Source organism: Pteropus medius, unplaced genomic scaffold, assembly GCF_902729225.1.
Source record: "Pteropus medius unplaced genomic scaffold, Ma_sr-lr_union100, whole genome shotgun sequence".
In the NCBI taxonomy this organism is placed as follows: domain Eukaryota; kingdom Metazoa; phylum Chordata; class Mammalia; order Chiroptera; family Pteropodidae; genus Pteropus; species Pteropus medius.
The window spans coordinates 3,803,884-3,822,065 of record NW_024350923.1 but is presented as its reverse complement, the minus strand read 5'-3'; the positions used below and the strand labels follow the sequence as shown (position 1 = coordinate 3,822,065).

Below are 18,182 nucleotides of genomic sequence, written 5' to 3'. Positions count from 1 at the left end.
TCCGCAGCGGAGCTTGGTGAGGGTTGCAGGAGCTGCACATCAAAGGCGCCGTGCGCCCTTTGGTCAGAGACTTATCTAGAAGCGGAGAGGGACTGTGATCCAGGCCCGGGAGGGGGCGCCGGCAGGAGGCGCGCCTAGCATCGCGGGACCGAGGGCCACCGGCCCGGGACCGGCAAGTGAGCCCAGGGTCCAACTCACTCGCTTTGGGAGCGTTGGCCCTCCCACCCGCCGACCCCCGGGGGTCAAGATCAAACGGAGGTCCTGGGCCGGGTCTCTGATGACTCCAAAAAGTTCCGTGTGGCACCGCCTTCCTGGAGTTAGGAAGGTGTGTCTGTCCCGCCCCGAGATTCCACCGCCCTTGGCTGGTTTATGACTTTATTTTTTACAGTCACCGCCCATAATTTTATTACCTAAGTTCAAAACTTGTTAAGATCTTGTTACATTTGCCAGAAATATAAATATTGAAAGTACATTGCAGACAACATGGTGATTCTCCATTAAATGGTTTAGAAAAGCCTGCCTAGGATCACGCTCCTATGTAAACAGAATGGCTTTGTCACATCTAAAATATACTCATAATTCTTAACACCATCAGAGTTATTTTTTTAAAGCATTTTATAAAAAGATCTGTCAGGATACCTCTTTTATCTCTTTTTATCTAGGAAAATCATCCACTTTTTTTTTTTTTTAAATGGCAGCGATGTGTTGAACGATTTTTAACTTTTAAGTGGTGGGCACAGGATGGGGCCCACTTTTGTCCCCATGTTCTTTGGGTGAGCATTTTGCAGAGGGGAGACTAGATCCACCAGCCCTACGGCGACCAACTCACCCCTTTGCCTGGGACTTCCCCAGTTTTAGCCCTGAAAGTCCCATATCCTGAGGACCCCCTCAGTTCCAGCAAACTGGGATGGTTGGTGACCCAAACGAGCCCACCACCCACCTTCCCTTCCATCTCAAGATCGACAAAAGGGGCTTTGAGGAACCAGGGGGACATGTGTTACCTGGAGCTGGGGTTTGGATGGGGTGACAACATGTATATCTGGTGCTTGTGCCATGACCGAGAAGTTAAAGGTCAAGGCCGTTGCTGTAGCTGCCTGGCCAGCGGTAGAGCTGGGCGGTGGCTGGGCTTCTTGGATGCGCAGGCAAAGGCGTATGTCTGAGAAACACCGGCTGCTGTCTGAGAAACACCCAAGGTGCCCACCAGGAGCCCGTGGGAGAAAGAATCGACATTCGGAATCCCCAGAACTACAAGGCCCTGGGCCGAGTTGCAGGGGAGCCAGTGTGCTCCCCACTCTTTCCCGTCCCCCGTGTCCCTCCCTCCTCCCAACTCCAGCCATTAGGAGAAGAGCAGAAGCCAGCTGCCACCCCCACCCCACCCCTAAGCCCGCTGTGGGTCCCTGCCAGCAGCCCAGTACAGCTGGACGAGGGGAGAAGTGGTGACTTCGAATAAACTTTAGTTTCAATCATTAGACCGGAACTGGCACCACGGCCCTGAGATGAGACTGTGCTAGGGACTGGAAGTGGACCCCGGCTTCATTGCCCCTGAGACTGGCTGCAGAGGTGTGGCCGCTGCCCAGGTTCCCATCCGTGCGGTGGGGGCAGGTGCATTCTGCCTCGACCCTGCAGAGCCCCGCGTGTTCAGCTAAGTACACGCGGTGGGCGAGCTTGGCCCTCAGCAACAGCCAGGAACACGGGAGCCACTCTGTTTCCAAATAGCTCCCCAAGGTCACGGACGACGGGCCACTTGCTAGGTCCAGCGGACAAGTCTGCATCCCCACCCCACGCGTCTGGCAGCGGCCCACACCTGGCCCTACCCCTCCACCAGCTCTCTTCCCGGGATGGGACCTCGCTCCCCTCCATAGCAGGGCCTCAGATCACGGCCTTCAACGTTGGGGGTCCCACGAGTCTGTGACTGGCTCAGGCCTCTTCCCTAAGCCCAGCCCAGCCCACTCTCCTCCTCCACCAGGAGGTCTAATGGGGTCTCGGCGAGACAAGTTCAAGGCGGACTCTGCACTCCAGCCCAGGGGCTCTTCCTGTTCAGTCACCAGCACTTAGCCCTCAGCAACTGGCGCCCGGACCAAACGCTGTGACATCACCCTTGACCCGTTTTTTCAGCCTCGACGTTCCCGTCCACATCCCCTCTGGCCTCCGAGAGATCCAGAATCCAACCGCTTCTCACCAGCTCCACTGCCGCTATCCTGGTCACCACCATCTTGAACTTGGACCACTGTACTGGCCCTTCGACTGGCCTCCTTGTTCCCCTCCTGCCCCCTCAAGCTATTTCTCACACAGTAGCAGAGAGTAGCTTCCTCTGCTCCTGGCCTTCCCTGTGGTCCCCAGTGTCACTCAGAGGGGATGGCCTCCACGGCCCTCAGAGCCAGCCTGCCTGTCCCCCACCTCGTCTCTCTCTGCTCTGGCCCCGCCAGCCCCTCACTGTGCCGCCCTGGCCTTCTCCGCTGGCTGCGAGGCCCCCTCCCTGTCTTCCTCCAGGTCTCTGCACAAATGTCGCCTTCTAGTGAGGCCTTTCTCGTCCCTCGACCCTCTCAGCCTGCTTCACTTCCTCTAGATCAGGCCTCGCCACCCGACAGCCTAGCTCAGGGGCCGGGCAGTGAATACTTCAGGCTTCGCAGGCCACATGGTCCCTGTTGCAGCTTTGCCACCAGAGCATGAGAGCAGTCGGAGACGATGCCCTGACCAAGTTCTTCCCTCTCGGACCTCAGTCCCCTCCCCCGCACAGCGGGTTTGCGAAGACCGGGGACAGTGACCCCGGGCAGCTGCCACGAACGGCGGGTAGGGGGGTGAGGGGGCTTAAAACAGCAGACATTTACTCTCTCACAGTTTTGGACACCAGAAATCTGAAATCCAGGTGTCACAGAGCTGTGCTCCCTCTGGATGGCTCCTTCCACGGATGGCTCCTTCCTGCCTCTTGCTGCTTCCGGGGGTGCCGGGTATTCCTGGGCTGCTGGCCTCATCCCTCCAGTCTCTGCCTGCATCTTCGCATGGCCTCCTCGTCTTCTGTCTCAAATCTCTCTCTGCCTTTCTCCATTTGGGGCCATCCTTGTCCAGGATAATCCGTGATGATCTCATCTGAAGATCCTTAGCTTAGTCGTATCTGCAAAGATCCTTTGTCCACATAAATTGACATTTGGCTTCCTGGGATTAAGATGTGGATATATCTGTTTTGGGGCCACTATTCAACCCACTACAGGTGTCTTTAAAACGCTTAAAAAGGGAACTCAAACCTGAATGCCAGCTTCTTAATCCGCATTGAAAATTAAGCTGCTAGGTGGCCCAGGCGCTCACGTGGCCATCCAGGGCATTCTCCCCCAGGACGCAGGAGGGCTGAAGCTACAGAAACTAAGGGCCGGATGAAAACTCTCAGAGGGAGAAGAGCAAGTCGGGGGCTGTCTACCCCGGGGGCAGAGGTGCCTGGCACCCCCGTCCTGGTGCCCTGTTGTGGGCCCATGTAAATCACAGCTCACATGAATGCAGGGCTTCAAAATACAAAGCATTTTTATGGATCTTATACGTTTACATCAGCACTGAGAGATAAAAAGTCGGACAGATATCATCATTCCCATTTTGTGAATGAGAAATCTGAGGCTCAGAGGGGAAGTTCAGTCGGATCCCTCACACCTCAGCTGTCTCCATAGAAACCATGGCCCGCTTTCCACGAAGCTGTGCGCTGTCCGCCAGCACGGCTGCCTTCCCTTGCCTGCTCCTGGCGAAGGCTGCTAGGAGATGGTGCTGTTGCAGGGGATCTGAGGGTCAGGCCGGTCAGCAGACGTTCCCTCGGCCCTCCTGCACTGAGCTGCCCTCAGGAGGATGCTGGTGGCTCAATGAGCCGGGAATGCTGGGAGCTAAGGCACACCTCTTTCCACAGCGGCCAGGCCTGCTGGCGGGAGGGCGCTCGTGCCCAGAATAACTCTTCGGAGTCAGCATGTTCCAGCCTGGGAGGGAAACCAAAAAGGCACTTTCCCCAAGTGTCACGGGGCTGAGATGGCATCCTCCGATAGGCCCTAAATGGACCCCAATCGAGCCCTTGTCCCCAGAAACTATTAGATACGACAGGTGCCGAGGCCTCGTTACTTCATGGAGATGGAACTTGCATCTGAGGTATGAACTGAGAGTGGACACTTTCAAATGCGAGGCCTAAGGAAAGTTTGGTGGCTTGATGAGCTGTGACAGGCAGCCTTCTGGGGAAGCGGAAGCTTAGCACGTTCTCCAGTTGCTTCTTATGTTAGGGACGAGTCTAAAAATTACCGCCCTCGTGATGTTGAAATTCTGCAGAATAAGATAGCAGTTAGTTCTCATTTGTTCTTTGCAAATGACTTTTCTCATAGTTCGGATCAGAGTCAGACAAACTGGGATCTCGCTCTGATGCCTGGAGACCTGGGACACAGACCCTTCCCTCTCGGGGGGTCTCCGGTGGTCCCGCCACAACTAACATCCCAAGAGTCGGCACAGGAAACCCCAGGGCACCATAGGAGCTGCCGCCAGTCTCCACCATCCCCTGACTTAAATGGCTTTTTCTCTATTTATTGAATTCTCCCATTCCGAGAGTCAAGCTTGCCGTCTTTCTCTTTGAGAATGAAGAATTCCAAAGTCTTTTGATATCTTCTTGGTTCATTTTACTTGTTATCATCTACTCGACGGAGTGGAGAGGGTCTTCGGCTCCTCAGTATCCCTTCTCAGATTTAGACTCGTGACTTGAACTTTGACCTAGCAGAGTCCCTAGGGTGAGCCACTCTGGGCCCAATTCCCGTCATCCCCACAGCCTCAGTGAGTCCCATCTGCTCTTCCTAAAGCATCCTGAATCCGCCCCTTCTCACTGTTCCTAAGTTCCACACCCTTTGCCAGTCCAAGCGTCACCTCTCCTGGCTGCCATGGTACCCACCTGCCGACCGGTCCCCCATCTCCTCTTCTCTCCTGATAGTCTCATTGCCACTCAGCAGCCAGAGTGCTCCTTTTATAAATGCAAATCAGATCTTTTCGCTTCATTCATTCATTCATTCAATAAACACTTATTAAGCACTTACTATGTGCCGGGCCCTGGTCTAGGTTCAGGGGATACGTAGGGACCAAGATAAATGAAAGGCTCTGTTCTCGTGGAGCTTCTACTCTAGTGGAGGGAAGAAAGGTAAGTGGACACTGTCAGATGGTGGTCAGTACAAAGAGAAAAGTAAAACAGAGATGGGGGCAGGAGGTGGCGAGGGTGGCTGTTGGAGGGGCATCAGGGAAGGCCTGGCTAAGGACCTGCAGATGTAAGGAAGTGAACTACGTAGATAACTGGGGTAAAAGAGTTCTAGCAGAGATCAGCAGGTGCAAAGGCCCTGAGGCAGGGCTGTGCCTGGCGTGTCTGCCGACCGACCAGCGAGGAGGTCAGTGTTTGGAGCAGGGCGAGGGAGAGGAAGGAGGGTGCAGAAGGAGGTCGGAGAGGTAAAGGGAATGATGCAGCCAGATCAGGGTCCGGTGCCATGAGGCCTTTGGTTTCTATTCTGACTAATATGGGAGCCAGAGAAGGTTCTTGAGCAGAGGGCGGGGATGGAGTCTGACTTGTTTTAATGGGCTCACTCTGGCTGATGTGAGATTAGGCTAAAGGGGTCAAGGCGGAAAGCAGGAGCCCCAAGGGGGTGAGAGGGGCCCTCCACCAGGGTGGTGACAACGGAGGTTTGAGAAGAGCTGGGAGTCTGCATCCATTTTGAAAGCAGAGCGAACAGGATGTGCTTCTGGGAGCCGGCACAGGGCGTCAGAAGCCAGGGATTTTGCTGCTTAAACTCCGACAATGGCTCCCCATTGCTCGTGGGATAAATCCTGACTCCCTATCCAGGTCTGATCCTCCTGGTCCATGCCAGCTTCTGCTGCTGTCCCGGTTGTCCACGTCTGCGCCTTAGTCCCACATCCCCACCCCTAAGCCAGAATTTCCTCAGAATCCCAACATTCTTCATTTTTTCGCAGCATTCCTGACATCTGTCGACAGTGTTTTGGTTTTGGTTTTTGATCTGTCTTCTTGTTTTTGCCTGTCTCCCTCCCTAGAATATAAACTCCATAGGACAGGGACATTCTGCCTGACCACCAGCTTTGTAAGGTTGTCACAAACGCGTGAAGAATGTCCATGTCCCCAATACCCAGCTGTTGGTGTGTTACCGTTAGTTCTGTCGCACCTGCAAGGTAGGCACTGCCCTCCCTATTTTATAAAGGCGGAAAGCTCACGGGGAAGGATATATTTAGACCCGCCCAAGGGCACGCCTGGTTCTAGGACGCAGCAGCAGAGTAGGCGCCCAGGGGTTCCACAGCTGGTGCTGTGCCCCGTCCCCTCTTGTGCCCTGAGGGTTCAGGCGAAGCTCGATGCGCAGGTGGCTCAGAAGGGAAGATGGGGAGCTCAGTGCCTGCTCGTCGGAAGTCACAGGTGAGGTCTGCCGTCCTGGAGGGGCGTTCTCGCTCAGCCCGCCTGGAAGCACATTTGGAAGACCGGCGTGTCTTCGCTCAGTTTCTGTGCCATAACGAATGCCGACGGCGTACATTCCGTTTAAAAATAAAACCTCGACCCCACCCCCGTGCCAGCCCTCGCAGCTCCTGCCTCCCTCTCCATCACCTGCTTAGGTCCCCGCCCAGCACCGGCTCGCGGTTGCCCTCTGCCCTCCCGGGCGCCCTCACCAGTGCGAACAGGTGTCGCGGAGCCGCGCGACCCGCCCTGCCGCGGTGGCTGCGGTCGCGGGAAAGTGCACAGACGTGTCTCGCGGCCCCTGGCGTCCAGCCCCCAAACTGCCTCACCGCGTGCCCGCGGGAACTCTTCTCCTCACTGCCCGTCCCCCGTGCCTCAGTTTCCCCATCGGCAAAGGCCAAGGCCTTGCGGCCCTCCAGGTGACACACCTGCTTCCGGGACCTGACCGGTCCCCGAGCCCCGCGGGGTGGACGCGCGGAGCCCGAGCCCGCGCCCCGAGGAGCACGGGCGGCCAGCCCCAGGAGAGGCGGGGGGCGCGCGGAGGGTCGCGGGGACCGCGCGCCGCGGGCCGGCTCCCGGGGGCGCCCGCGGGAGGGCGCGGCGCGCGCGGGGGGCGCGGGCGGGCGGCGGCGGCGGCGGCGGCGGGGGGCGGAGACGCCGCGCGGCTTCCGCTCCCGCGCCTCCTCCCTCCTCCCCCGTCGTCCTGGCCCGCGGCGCCCGAGGGGGAGGCGGCAGGCGCCGGAGCCGCGCGAGGAGCCGCCGCGCCGCGCCATGGAGCCGGAGTGAGCGCGGCGCGGGCCCAGCCGGCCGCGGACGACATGGAGGCGGCGCCGGCCCGGCCGCCGCTGCTGCTGCTCGCGCTGTGCTGCAGCCTGGCCCCCGCCGCGGGTAGGTGGGCGCGGGCCGCAGGGACAATGGCCCGGGCGCCCGGGCCACTCGGGCGGCCCGCGGCCAAGCGCGCGGCGCGGGGGAGAGACTTTGCAAGTTGGGGGGCGAGTTGGGGCGCGCGCCGCGGGTCCCCGCCGCCTGGGGGCCGCGCGCGGGCCCTTTGTCTCGCCCGCCCGGGCCCCTCCCGGGGACGCCGGGGCCCCGTCCGGAACGTCCCGGGGCGGCGAGCAGGGCGCGCGGGCGGCGCCGACCCCGCCAGGTGCGGCGCGGGCGGGTCCTCACCTGCCCGGGCCCCGGGGCGCGCTCGGAAGTGCGCCCGCGTGAAGCCGGCGGGCGAGGCCGCGCGGGGACCCTGGGCAGGCACCGAGCGGGGACTCTCGGCCCGGGGACGGGCCTGGCGGTCCTGCGTCGGGAGCTCTTGGGCGAGCCTGTTTCCGATGGCCGCGCGGCCGGCCTGCGAGCTCCGAGAACGGATTTAAGTTGCCGAGAAAGTTCAGAGACCCGGCGCCGGGCGGCCTGGCCTTTTGCGCTGGCTTTTCATTTGCGTCGCAGGCGGTTTCCAAACGGACTGACACCTGCCAGGTGCCCGGATGGCCCCGTCTGGGGGCCGGGGCCCCAAACAGCGACACTCGGCCAGTGTCCGCCTAACGGGCCGACGGCATGGGGCCGCCGCGGGGGACGTGGCCGCGCAGCGCGGCGCGGCGGGGCAGCCTGCGGTGCCCCAGCTGTGCACCCCCTTGGGGAGAGGGAAGGCTGAGGACCTTTCTCTCCAACTTTTGGTGTGTCCCAAGGGGTGGAGTTGAGGTCGGGAGAGCTCAGGAAACCTAAGCGCCTGTGAATCGCTACACATGTTCTTTTAATTTGGAGATTGCCATGTGGTTTTTGAAGCAAGTCTCTCGCTACCTAAATCATTATCCTCCGACGTGAGTGTTGTTTTTCTGGAGTGTGGCTGGCCAAGGAGACAGCGGCCGGCGAGTGCGAAGCACTCCGGGCTGCTGTTCTGCCGGTGGCCTGTTTTTTGGGGGGAGGGGGAGGGGCGCGGGGGACCTCGAGTTTCTCCGTCTGGGCCTCTTAAGGCAAACAGCTGTCTCCGTGAGTATTTCTAGTGTGGACATTGCAGGGAGGTGCCCTGGCCTGGCTCTGTGGTCACATTCCCAGAGCTGCCGCCCCTCCATTGAGGTTTGGGGGGCGGAGAGGGGATGGTTTCCTCAAGTCCCCCTGCCTCCCAGCCAAAGCCGGGAGGCTGCTGGCGGTTTCACCCCAAATTTATCCCTCTCAGGCGCATGTTTACATTTCTTGGCCATGTCTGATACTAGCAAAACAAGGTGACGACAGTATCTGGGTAGTTCAGGCCGACGCTGCTCCTTTTCTTTCCGGAAATGCCTGGATCCCGGAGGCAAAGGGTTTTTTTGGGGTGGGGAGTGGGGGGAAGATGTTTGTTTTAAAGGTGGGGTTCCTCAGCTGGCTCTGTCGCTCTGCACTTCGTCGCGGTGTGGGATTTCCTGGACGTTTCAGGGGGCGACGTTGCCAGAGCCGAACGCCTGTCGTGTGGGTTGGAACTCTAGGATGCACCGCATCTGTGGCGCTCAGCTGTGTGTGCAGCAGGTCGAGTGCTGACGCGTTTAACGTTAGGAAGCCTGTCAGCACGAGGCCGGTAGAGCACCGGCTCATGTGGTGACACAGGCCCAAAATGGACGGACAAGGCGGGATCTCTGCACAACCACAGGGACTGCCCTTGATAGGGTGGCACGTCCCCGATTTCTGCGTTCAAATTATGCCCCAGTCCGGAGTGCAGCCAGTAAGTTGGTAGCTAATTATTTTTCCTGATTGCTTCCTGTTGCAATTTGAAGCTGCGAGCCCACGGAAGTGCCTTTGTTCTAGTGGCCCCGGTGCTGGAGATGGCCCGGGCTGCTCCCCACTGGCCCCACAGCACTTGCTCCAGGCCCAGCCTGTCTGGGACTGGCCCCCCCCACCGCCCCCCACCTCCCAGGATGGTTACTGCGGATGCTCACCCCTGGCCCACTGGGTGGGCCCAGCGCGTGGCCGCTGAGTTTAGGAAATGCCGTCTTGAGTCCACTGAGAGAGTCCCCCCAAAAGGACCCTCTGCTTTTCAGAGCCAGGCCCACGTGCTCAGAACCCTGCCGTTCGGGTCCTGGAATGACCCCACTCGACCCGAACGATCCGGCGTTTGCTGTGGCGATCCTGTCGTATTTGGAACCCATCTAATTTCAGCCACACCGTGTCCCGGCTCAGGCATTCAGCAGAATTTGTGCTCTGGTCTTGGGGGGAGCAGTCAGGCGAGGACTCAGCGTGGCTGCCTGCCCGCCCGCCCGTGGTGGGGGCCGGCCAGGGCCGAGCGAGGGTTTCGGGTCAGGCCAGCCTGCATGGTCGGGAGCATTAAATAGCGCATGTGAAGCCCTGGGTCCCATCCTGGTCCCCAGTGAGGGACCTATGGTGGCAGAGCTGCAGTCCCTGTTGTGTCCCGGGGTCCTTGATCTTTCTGGTCTGGGAGGCCTACAAGCTGTTATGACACAGTCTGGGATTTTCCTCTGCGTGTGACCTTGGATATCTAGTCCGCTATCTGCCTGGTTTATCACTGCGACACTGAGTGGGGTGCCCTGGGGTGCATAACAGTGTGGACAGAGCCTGAGTGGCTGGAGGTCTCATCCGAGCCTTGCTGGGTACTCTGGTTGGGGGGCGGGGCGGGTTTGAGCAGCTGATTCCCCTTTTTGCCTCAGTTTTCTCCTCTGTAAAATGGGAATAATAATACATCCTACTACGAATTCACGAGTAACGTGAGCCTGGCTCTGGATTAGCTCTCATCGCGGTTGACGGTACTCCGGCGCCTGTGCAAAGTGCTGGGCATAGAACAGCAGGGGAGGCCCAGCCTTTGCTGCCAGGCGTGCCGTGTAGAGAAGGAGGCTGACTGTCCAGCTAGGAGAGAAGTGGGGCCCAGGGGGTCCCCTTCACAGTCCCAGAGCCCTGTCCTCAAGGACCAGGCGGTCTCCATTGAAAGAGGCCAGATCACACTGCGGAATCTGGACATGAGCCAGAAGGCGACAGGGGCCAGGAAGTGCAGGCTGGAGTCAGGTCTATCCTACATGCAAAGTGTTAAATTAACTTTTTTTTTTTGTTTAAAAAAAATCAAGGTGAAATACACAGAATATAAAATTAACCATTTTAGAGTGTCCAATTCTGTGGCATTTAGTACATTCGCAATGTGGTACAACCATCATTTCCATCAAGGTACAAAGCATTCCCATCGCCCCAAAGTAAAAAACCTCCATGTCCACTAAATAGTGGACAGCTATAGAAATGGTATCTACTGCCCATACGTCAGGCACAATTAGAGATGTAGAAAAAGATTTGTGCGTCAATTGTACCATGTGCAACAAATGAACAATAGATTACAAAACGCCTGTGTGTGTTTCCCTTGACCTTTGTCGTCTTGAGTCCTATATTCTGCCTTTTCAGATTGTGTCTCCACGTCACATTGAAGGAGAGTTTTGGTTCCTGAAATCAAAATGTGTAAAATTCCATTTCCTGCTTGCTCTCTCTTTGAATTTTATTAAAAAAAAAAAAAATGTAGACGTTTCTTCTACATGAAATCATACGCTCTATGGCATCCCCGCCACCCCAGCCTCCTCAATTATTTATTGTCACGATTTCGAGGCACATCCACATCGTAGTATGCGGCAGCCCCCCGTTCTTTACTGCGGAGCGCCGTTCCACCGTTGTGGGTACAGCATGCTTGCTAGTCCACTCGATCCGTTGATGGATTGATCTTGGTGGGCTACTTCTCGCAGTGGGCACAGGCTGGGGGCTGTGAAGTCCCAGTGGGGTTAGGACAGCAGAAGCTGTTGTAGGCTGGACAGAGAGGAGGACGTGGGCGGATTAGTCCGTAGGTCCCCTGCCGTGGCTCAGAGATGCGAGAACTAATGGTGCAGGGAGCTGAGAGGCCGAGCTAAGGGCTGGTGCTGGCCCCCGGGGAGCAGGGTTGCTGGCAGGGGGACTCAGTGCCACGTTCAGTGTGACAGAAGCCCGGAGAGAAACGGGACATTTGTGGCTCATGAGATCACTTACCCTGTTCTCAAAATAGGGCGGCTCTGATGGGAGCGAGGGCTGCGTCAAGCCCCTTATTCGGGGGCCTGTCGACACATTTGCTCAGAAAGTGGTGTCGCTTCTGCTGGAGACAGGCCGGCAGGCCCGCCGCGGGGCCGTCCTGGGGACAGCACGGATCCAAGTGCTGACATGCGGAGGCAGCTGCGGTCACACAAAGAGCTGGCCCAGGGTCCCGCCCGCGGTCCCAGGCTGGTCCTCGCTTTCCCTTCAGCTCTGGAAAGCAGTTTGCTAGCTCTTGGCCTGTTTCGTCACCCGCAAATTGGGGACCTTGGCATCTGCCTTGCAGGCCGCTGGTTGGGTTCAGGGAACCGGCGTCAGGAGGGACCGGAGTCTGTTCTCCAGACAGGCGGTCGTGGGAAGGACGGGAGGCGCCCTGCCCTAGGTGGCCCATTTTCCTTTGAAAAATGCCGAGGGTCCACGTCCTAACACCCTTGCCCTGTCGGAGGCCTAGAGGTGGTGGAAAATGTTGGGGCTCCGTATCTGGATCTCATTTGCCCCCCGAGGGGTGGACGGCAGCCCCCGCCAGGCCGGAGTCCTGGCCGGGAGCAGACCTGGCTGCCAGCCCTTCCCCTGTGGGTCATGCCGACCAGGGCATACCCTTGCCCACAGCAGCTTTGCCCCGTCTCGAGCCCCAGCAGGCTCGTCCTCTGTGCGCGCCCTGTCGTGTCTGCCTCACTTCTCTTAGCGCGACACGGTAGGTTCATCCAAGCCGTAGCGTGCGTGGACACGCCTCTCCTTTTCACGTCTGGGTGATGTTCCGTCATGAGGATGGAGCACACTTCGTTCATCCATTCACCTGCTGATGGACACGTGGGCTCATCCCACTTTGGCTGTCGTGACTGACCATTGCTGCTGGGAGCACGGGTGTGCAAATACCCATCTGAGTCCCTGCTCGTACTTTTGACATGTCTGGATCATAGGGCCGTTCTGTGTTTACTGTTTTGAGGAACCAGCAAACTGTCTTCCACAGCAGCTGCTCCATGTTCCATTCCCGCCAGCGACGCACGAGAGTTTCTGTCTCTCCACCTCCTGGCCAACACGTATCCCCTCTGTTTGGGTCCTAGCCATCCTGGTAGGTGCGTTGTGGTTTTGAGTGGCGTTTTCTTAGCGGCTAATGACATGGAGCATCTTTACACGTGCTTGTTGCCCACTTTCTTCCACAAATATGTATATATTTTTAAATACAAGACATCCACGAATGTGTAGCAACGGCTTAGACATTTACCGTGGTAGCTTTTTCGGTGACGAGTGTCCTCGTTTATTGCCTGTTTTCTCTCCTCAGAGATGACTAGACCTTTAATACATATTTTAATGTGTCACTTTATTTTGAACACATACTCCTATTCTTTACATAAATCCAGTCACTGCCATTCTATAGCATGTCTTTTTCACTTGCTAATGTATCGTAAACACCTTCTACATCTTTAGTTTTAGATCTTCATTCTTTTAAAAAGCCAAGTGTTATTTTATAGTTTGGGTTTTACCCAGTTGAGTAGCATTTAAGTTTTTTCCAGGCTCTGTTGGCATTGCAAGGCAGTGGACAGCACTGCTCACATTTATCTATGCATGTTTGTAAAAATTCCTCTAAAAGTCCTTTTGGAGGAATTTATACCCAATTTATACCCTACCAGGCATACGCGAGACTGTGCATTTTCCCGTATCCTCTCCAATCCTGGCAATTACCGGATTCTATTTTTTAAAAATCAATTTGGTTAAAAATTATAACACGTTTCGTTTTGGACTTTCCTCATTACTGGCCTATTGGCTATTCGTATTTATTTTTCTGCACATCGCCTATGCTCATCCTTAGCCCATTTTTCTATCAAGTTGTTCATCTTATTGATTTATAGGAGCTCTTTATTTGGAGTGGACATTAATTCTTGGTTATGTTTTTTTCCCTGCAGATTTTTCTTCTGGTCTGTAGTTAGTCCTTCAGTCTTATTTCTGGTGGTTTATAACAAAGACATTAAAAAGTTCGTTGTACTCAGAACTCTTAGTCTTTTCCCTTTATGGCTTCTGGGTTCTGTGCCTTGTTTCTCTACTCCCAGATTATAAATACATCTTTTATTTTCTTCTAGGACTGTTGCTGTTTTGTGTTTTATCTTCAGACATTCTTCTATCTGATTTTTGAGGAGGATGTGGTATGAGATAGGGATCTAAACTTTCCCTCCTCCTCGCCCCCAGTAAGTGGACAGGGAGTGGTCCCAACACCTTGACAGAATGGCCCGTCCTATCCCCATTCATTTAAAATGCCACTTTTGAATATGCAGTGTCCACAGATGTTGGCTGTTTATTCTGGAACCTTCTGTCCTCCACTGACCTGCGGGTGTCTGTCTGTACCAGCAGGCTGTCATTTTAATCTCTGTAGCATCATAGTGTATTTTGAGATCGATCGTGCAATCTCCCCTTCATTGTTCTTTTCAAAAAAATTGTTGTGTTGACTCTTTTCGTACATTTACTCTTCTGCGATAAACTTCAGAGTCGGCCTCTCCGGTGCCATCCTTTGATCTCTTAATTCTGGGGACAGTAAATGGTGCCATTCAACAGGTGTCTAAGGGCTGGACTTGAGCGGTGGCCTCCGATGTGCAAGCTGGTTGGTGTCTGGCTGTGGACGTAATTCATCTGCGGCCGTGATGGAACGGGTCTGCCCAGTTTGGGTGTCTGTCGGCACCCGGAGTGCCTCAGAGGTGACGTTTGTGCCGAGGTGCCTGAGATGCTGCTGCTGCCTCGCTCACACTGGCATCTGCTCAGGAAGCAGTGGCTAACGCACCTCGTTCCAGCAGTACCCAAAGGCAAATGTAATTACCGCGGAAATGATCGCTCCCCTCCCTCGATTCGTTCCAACACAAAATGTGAGCAACTTTAATTTCTTCCCCGGGCCGCACCCCTCCATTAGCCCAGATGGGGAGGCGGTACCTGCCTAGCAAAACTCTCAGGAAATTGCTCAATGGGGCATTAAAAGCCGCCGGAGCACGTGGCCCGGCCAGAACACGTCAGCCGGTGGCTGGGCGCCTTCCAGCCTCTTCTGGACCGAGCAGGCGGGCTCGGCGATGGAGCAGAAGTGATGTCCTCACTGCAAAGTGGTTTCGGAGCAAGACGTGCTTTCGTGAGGGGAAGGCTGTGCCTCCAGATTTCTCCCAGTGCGAGCTCGGTTTCCCAAAGGAGACCGAGTGGGGGGCATCGGGGTGCGGGGTCTCCGTCCTGGCCTCCCCGGATTCCTCCTTGCTCAGGCTGGAAGCACGGAGCCGACTCTGACGCCTGTTCTTCCTCTGCGGCCCGGATGCAGACCCCCATCTCGGTTCCTTCCTGTGTTGCTCATTTCCTCCCCCACCGGACCCCCGGGCTGGGAACCTCACCTGCAGGCCCCAGTCCTCACCGTGCAGAACTGTATCGGCTCTGGCTTGGTCTCCTTGCTTTCTAGAACCTTCCCCCTGACTATTTATCTTACACCCTGGCCAGGTTAATTTTTCTAAAACTAGTTTCCCAGAAAACGACACCAGTTTCTCAGCGTCCAAAGTTGGAACATTTTTCCCAGCATACTGTGCTGCCCTGGGCTGGCTTTACCTAGCTCCTCCGCTCCCCAAAGTGAGTGCTTCTCCAGCCAGACCTATCTCCTTGGAGTCCAGAACCTTCCATGGGCCACCCAACTTGAGAGGGCCTTGAGGTCAGGGCCTGTCGATGTCTCGGTCCTTCTACCCCGGCGTGGTGTCTGTCGTGTGGTAGACGCTCTGTGGCTGTCTCGAGGCTTCCTGAGGCTTCATCTGCCTATCTTACCACCCTACTACTTCCGGCCCCCAAATCTAGCATGTCATGAGCTCCTGTCCCCATCCCAAAACCCAACCTGGTGTGTCCCCCAGATTGTAGAACACCTGTCCTGCTAGATGACAAAAAGCTTCTGGGGCCAAGTGCGGGACCCCCCTCCACAGTAAGAACCTATATTTCTGAGGTGTGGACTCTGAGAAGGTCTGCTACAAATCCAGCTGCCCTTATGGAGAAACCCAGTGCATCCCAGACGCACTTGACCGTGAAGTCCCGTGTCCATTTAATACCTACCCACCTTCCGCAGCCCAGACCCTCTGTGGTGTCATGACAGGGTTTGGCACCTGTGTCCTTCACTTGTCGTTTTATCATTTTTCAGAAAACTTTGTATAGATGTTTTCAGTCGTGCAAAAAGTAGAAATAATGACACAACAAATTTTTATACTGATAAATGTTTTTGGTGTTTTTGAGTTACGACTACAGAGTAGGTGGCTGAGAGAAATTTTGAATGAGTTGTCAGGAATTTAAGCCCTAAGAGAGCGTTGCCCGTTCAAGGTCACGCCCTTGAATGTCTGGTGCTTGTTCCAGCCGCGTCTCACTGCCCGAGTCTCTGCGTGAGTTTGCTCAGCACCCAGCTGACTCTGGGGGGGCCGTGCTGCTGTATTGTGGGCCAGCGGGCAGTGCCAGCTCCCGATCTGGCTGCTGTGGGCCTCCCCTGCCACTGCCCCCTCCTTCGAGATGCTTGTCACCCCTGCTGTGGCTGCTGAAGCCCTCGGGCCTTGCCTGGCTCTCTGCTACAGCTCTTAGGTTGGGGGTGGGGCGCATAAACTCCTGACCAGCCCCTCGGAGTATCCAGCGGGGTTTGCACTGGCTTTCCTGGTGTTACCTGCATTTGCACAAAGTTCTCCTCTCCCACGGGCCAAGCGGAGTGTCATCTCACAAGGGCCGAGATGCTGGATCTCTAGCTTCAAGAGCAGGGGACCGAATTCGTGCAGCCCCTGCCCAGGGGGAGCGTGCTCCGGGTCACCTCGGTGCTGGCTGTGGCCACAGCACTGCCTCTCGCTGCGGAGCTGATGGCCACCGGCCTGATGTCTGCAAACAGAGCAGCCCCGAAGCAGGTCAGCCTTTGCTCAGGCCCCTGCCTGCGTCCACCGGGCGCAGAGAGGGATGGGCCCAGTGTGGTCTGCACCTGTGTTCCCCGGACGACATGCAGCAGAGCTGGCGGCCGGCCGAGCGTTTGCGTATTTTTGGTTAATCCGTTCACCTTTTGGAAGGCGCCGGAGCAGCGAGCGGTGAGGTGGACGAGGGGTTGCCCAGAATGGGAGAGAGATCCGAGAGCGGTTCCCATCCTTTGGGTGCCCGTTTCTAGTTTTTTTCCGAAAAGTTCCCTCTGTGTGAAAGATTCTTATCCTTTCGAGAAAAGTGCATTTGTTAAGTGATGACCGCTCCTGCTCACGGGCCCCAGACGTGTGCGGTCGCCCCACAGAGCGGGCTGGAGTTCCATCACAGGGTCTCCACTAGCCTGTCACCCGCCAGTGTCCATCTGCTTCGTGTCATTGAAAGTGCCTCTCGGAGCCAGTGCATCTCGTGGCCCCCTGGGCCTTGGCCCTGGGTGGGAATGATTGATTTGGAAGGTGAAGCGGGCTTGCTCCAGGATCCTGGCAGGTCAGCCTACAAGGCGGGGCACTGGGCTTCAAGGGGCGAGCCCCCTGCTCCTGTCCATCTGTGAGGGTCCAGAAAGGCCCGTCGTAGCTGCCCCCAGCCAGCACTTCTCCCACTGGCTTCCGTGTCCCCATGTGGCCCAGCTCCTGAGCCCATGGACGGACGTCCTGTAGCTTCCTCTCTGTGTACCAAGGCCTTTCTGGTGCCCCACCAGGCCAGGACGGGATGTGGCCTAAAGTAGGACTGTGCCACACATGCTACCCCTCACCCCTGGGGCTGTGACTAGAAGGTCGTCTTAGGGAACCCCCCGACCTGGGCCCGTGAGAAGCAGTTTTCCAGGCTCTCAGGCATTTAATTGTTAATCTGATTTTACCACAATTTGGATTTAAAGTCTCTTCTGATCCTGGGATCTCGGGGCGTCGTGTTTTTGATGGGCCAGGGGGGAGGTTCAGGGTTTTCCCAAGCTCCCTTAGCTTATCAGCAGAACGGGATGGTGAAGCAGATGGGAACGCTGGGTTAGGAACTTGTCCCAGTCCATGAGTGGTGAGGTCCTCGGGTGACAGGGACGCATTCGGTTAAAGGGCCCCCCTCCCGCTGTTTGTAGGCGGGAAGAGAACAGGTGGGTCTGGTTCCGTCCTCACCTGCCTATAGTACTGAAGGCCACCTTGGTCACCAGTGGACACTCCAGAAGGTCACTCCACCGTGGCGCACGTGGCCTGGTGTGTGCTTTCCTGCAGTGGCCACACCCAGCCCTGGCCTCCGAGTGGAGCCGCTGTCCCGGGCACTCCTGGACGGAGGCCATGCTGAGCCCCCCCAGGTTTGCCGCGAACAGCTGAGGGGACTGCCAGAGGAGTCCCAGCCCCCGGGCCTGGAGTCCCGGGGCCCCTCCACCTGTCTCGGCTCGGCTCGCCTTCCCGGCTCCGCTGAGCTCTGCAGCCGCCGGCGAGCGAGTTAACCCCTTTGGTCCTCAGTTTCCTCATCTGTCCGGGTAGCATCATAGCCGTGCCCGAGGGTGCAGTGGGGTGGAGGCTATAAAGTGCTTGGCATGGGCTGCGCCCGGTGAGCGCTCGATAATTATTAGCTATTAGGATTATTATGGTAGTCGTAATTGTTATTCTCTGGGGAGAGAGCCCAGTCTGTGTCCTGCCCTGCGGTGTTTACCTCGCAGCGGGAGGCCTGGGGGGGTGGTGGGGGCAGGGGCGGGCAGGTGCAGGGGTCTGAGGGCACACCCCTCGGCCCCTGCCATCAGAGGCGCGGCCAGCGGGCCTCAGGGTCTCTCCTGTATCTGGAGACGGCCCGCGTAGTG

General features: G+C 56.9%; 1 protein-coding gene and 1 long non-coding RNA gene across 2 annotated transcripts in view; one reads left to right on the top strand and one right to left on the bottom strand.

Moving 5' to 3' along the window:
* Positions 1 to 3,495: 3,495 nt before the first annotated feature.
* LOC120584734 (uncharacterized) lies at positions 3,496 to 6,995 on the bottom strand. The gene is made up of 2 exons (XR_005648121.1): positions 6,874 to 6,995; positions 3,496 to 6,451 (listed from the first exon to the last, which is right to left on the bottom strand). It is a non-coding gene; the product is annotated as an uncharacterized LOC120584734 (long non-coding RNA).
* Positions 6,996 to 7,191: 196 nt separating this feature from the next.
* Positions 7,192 to 18,182, top strand: part of LRP5 (LDL receptor related protein 5) — a 97,864-nt gene continuing 86,873 nt past the window's right edge. Inside the window, 1 exon segment of the mRNA XM_039840636.1 lies at positions 7,192 to 7,333. Within this exon segment, the coding sequence (XP_039696570.1) occupies positions 7,264 to 7,333 (70 nt within the window). The 5' untranslated portion in view covers positions 7,192 to 7,263.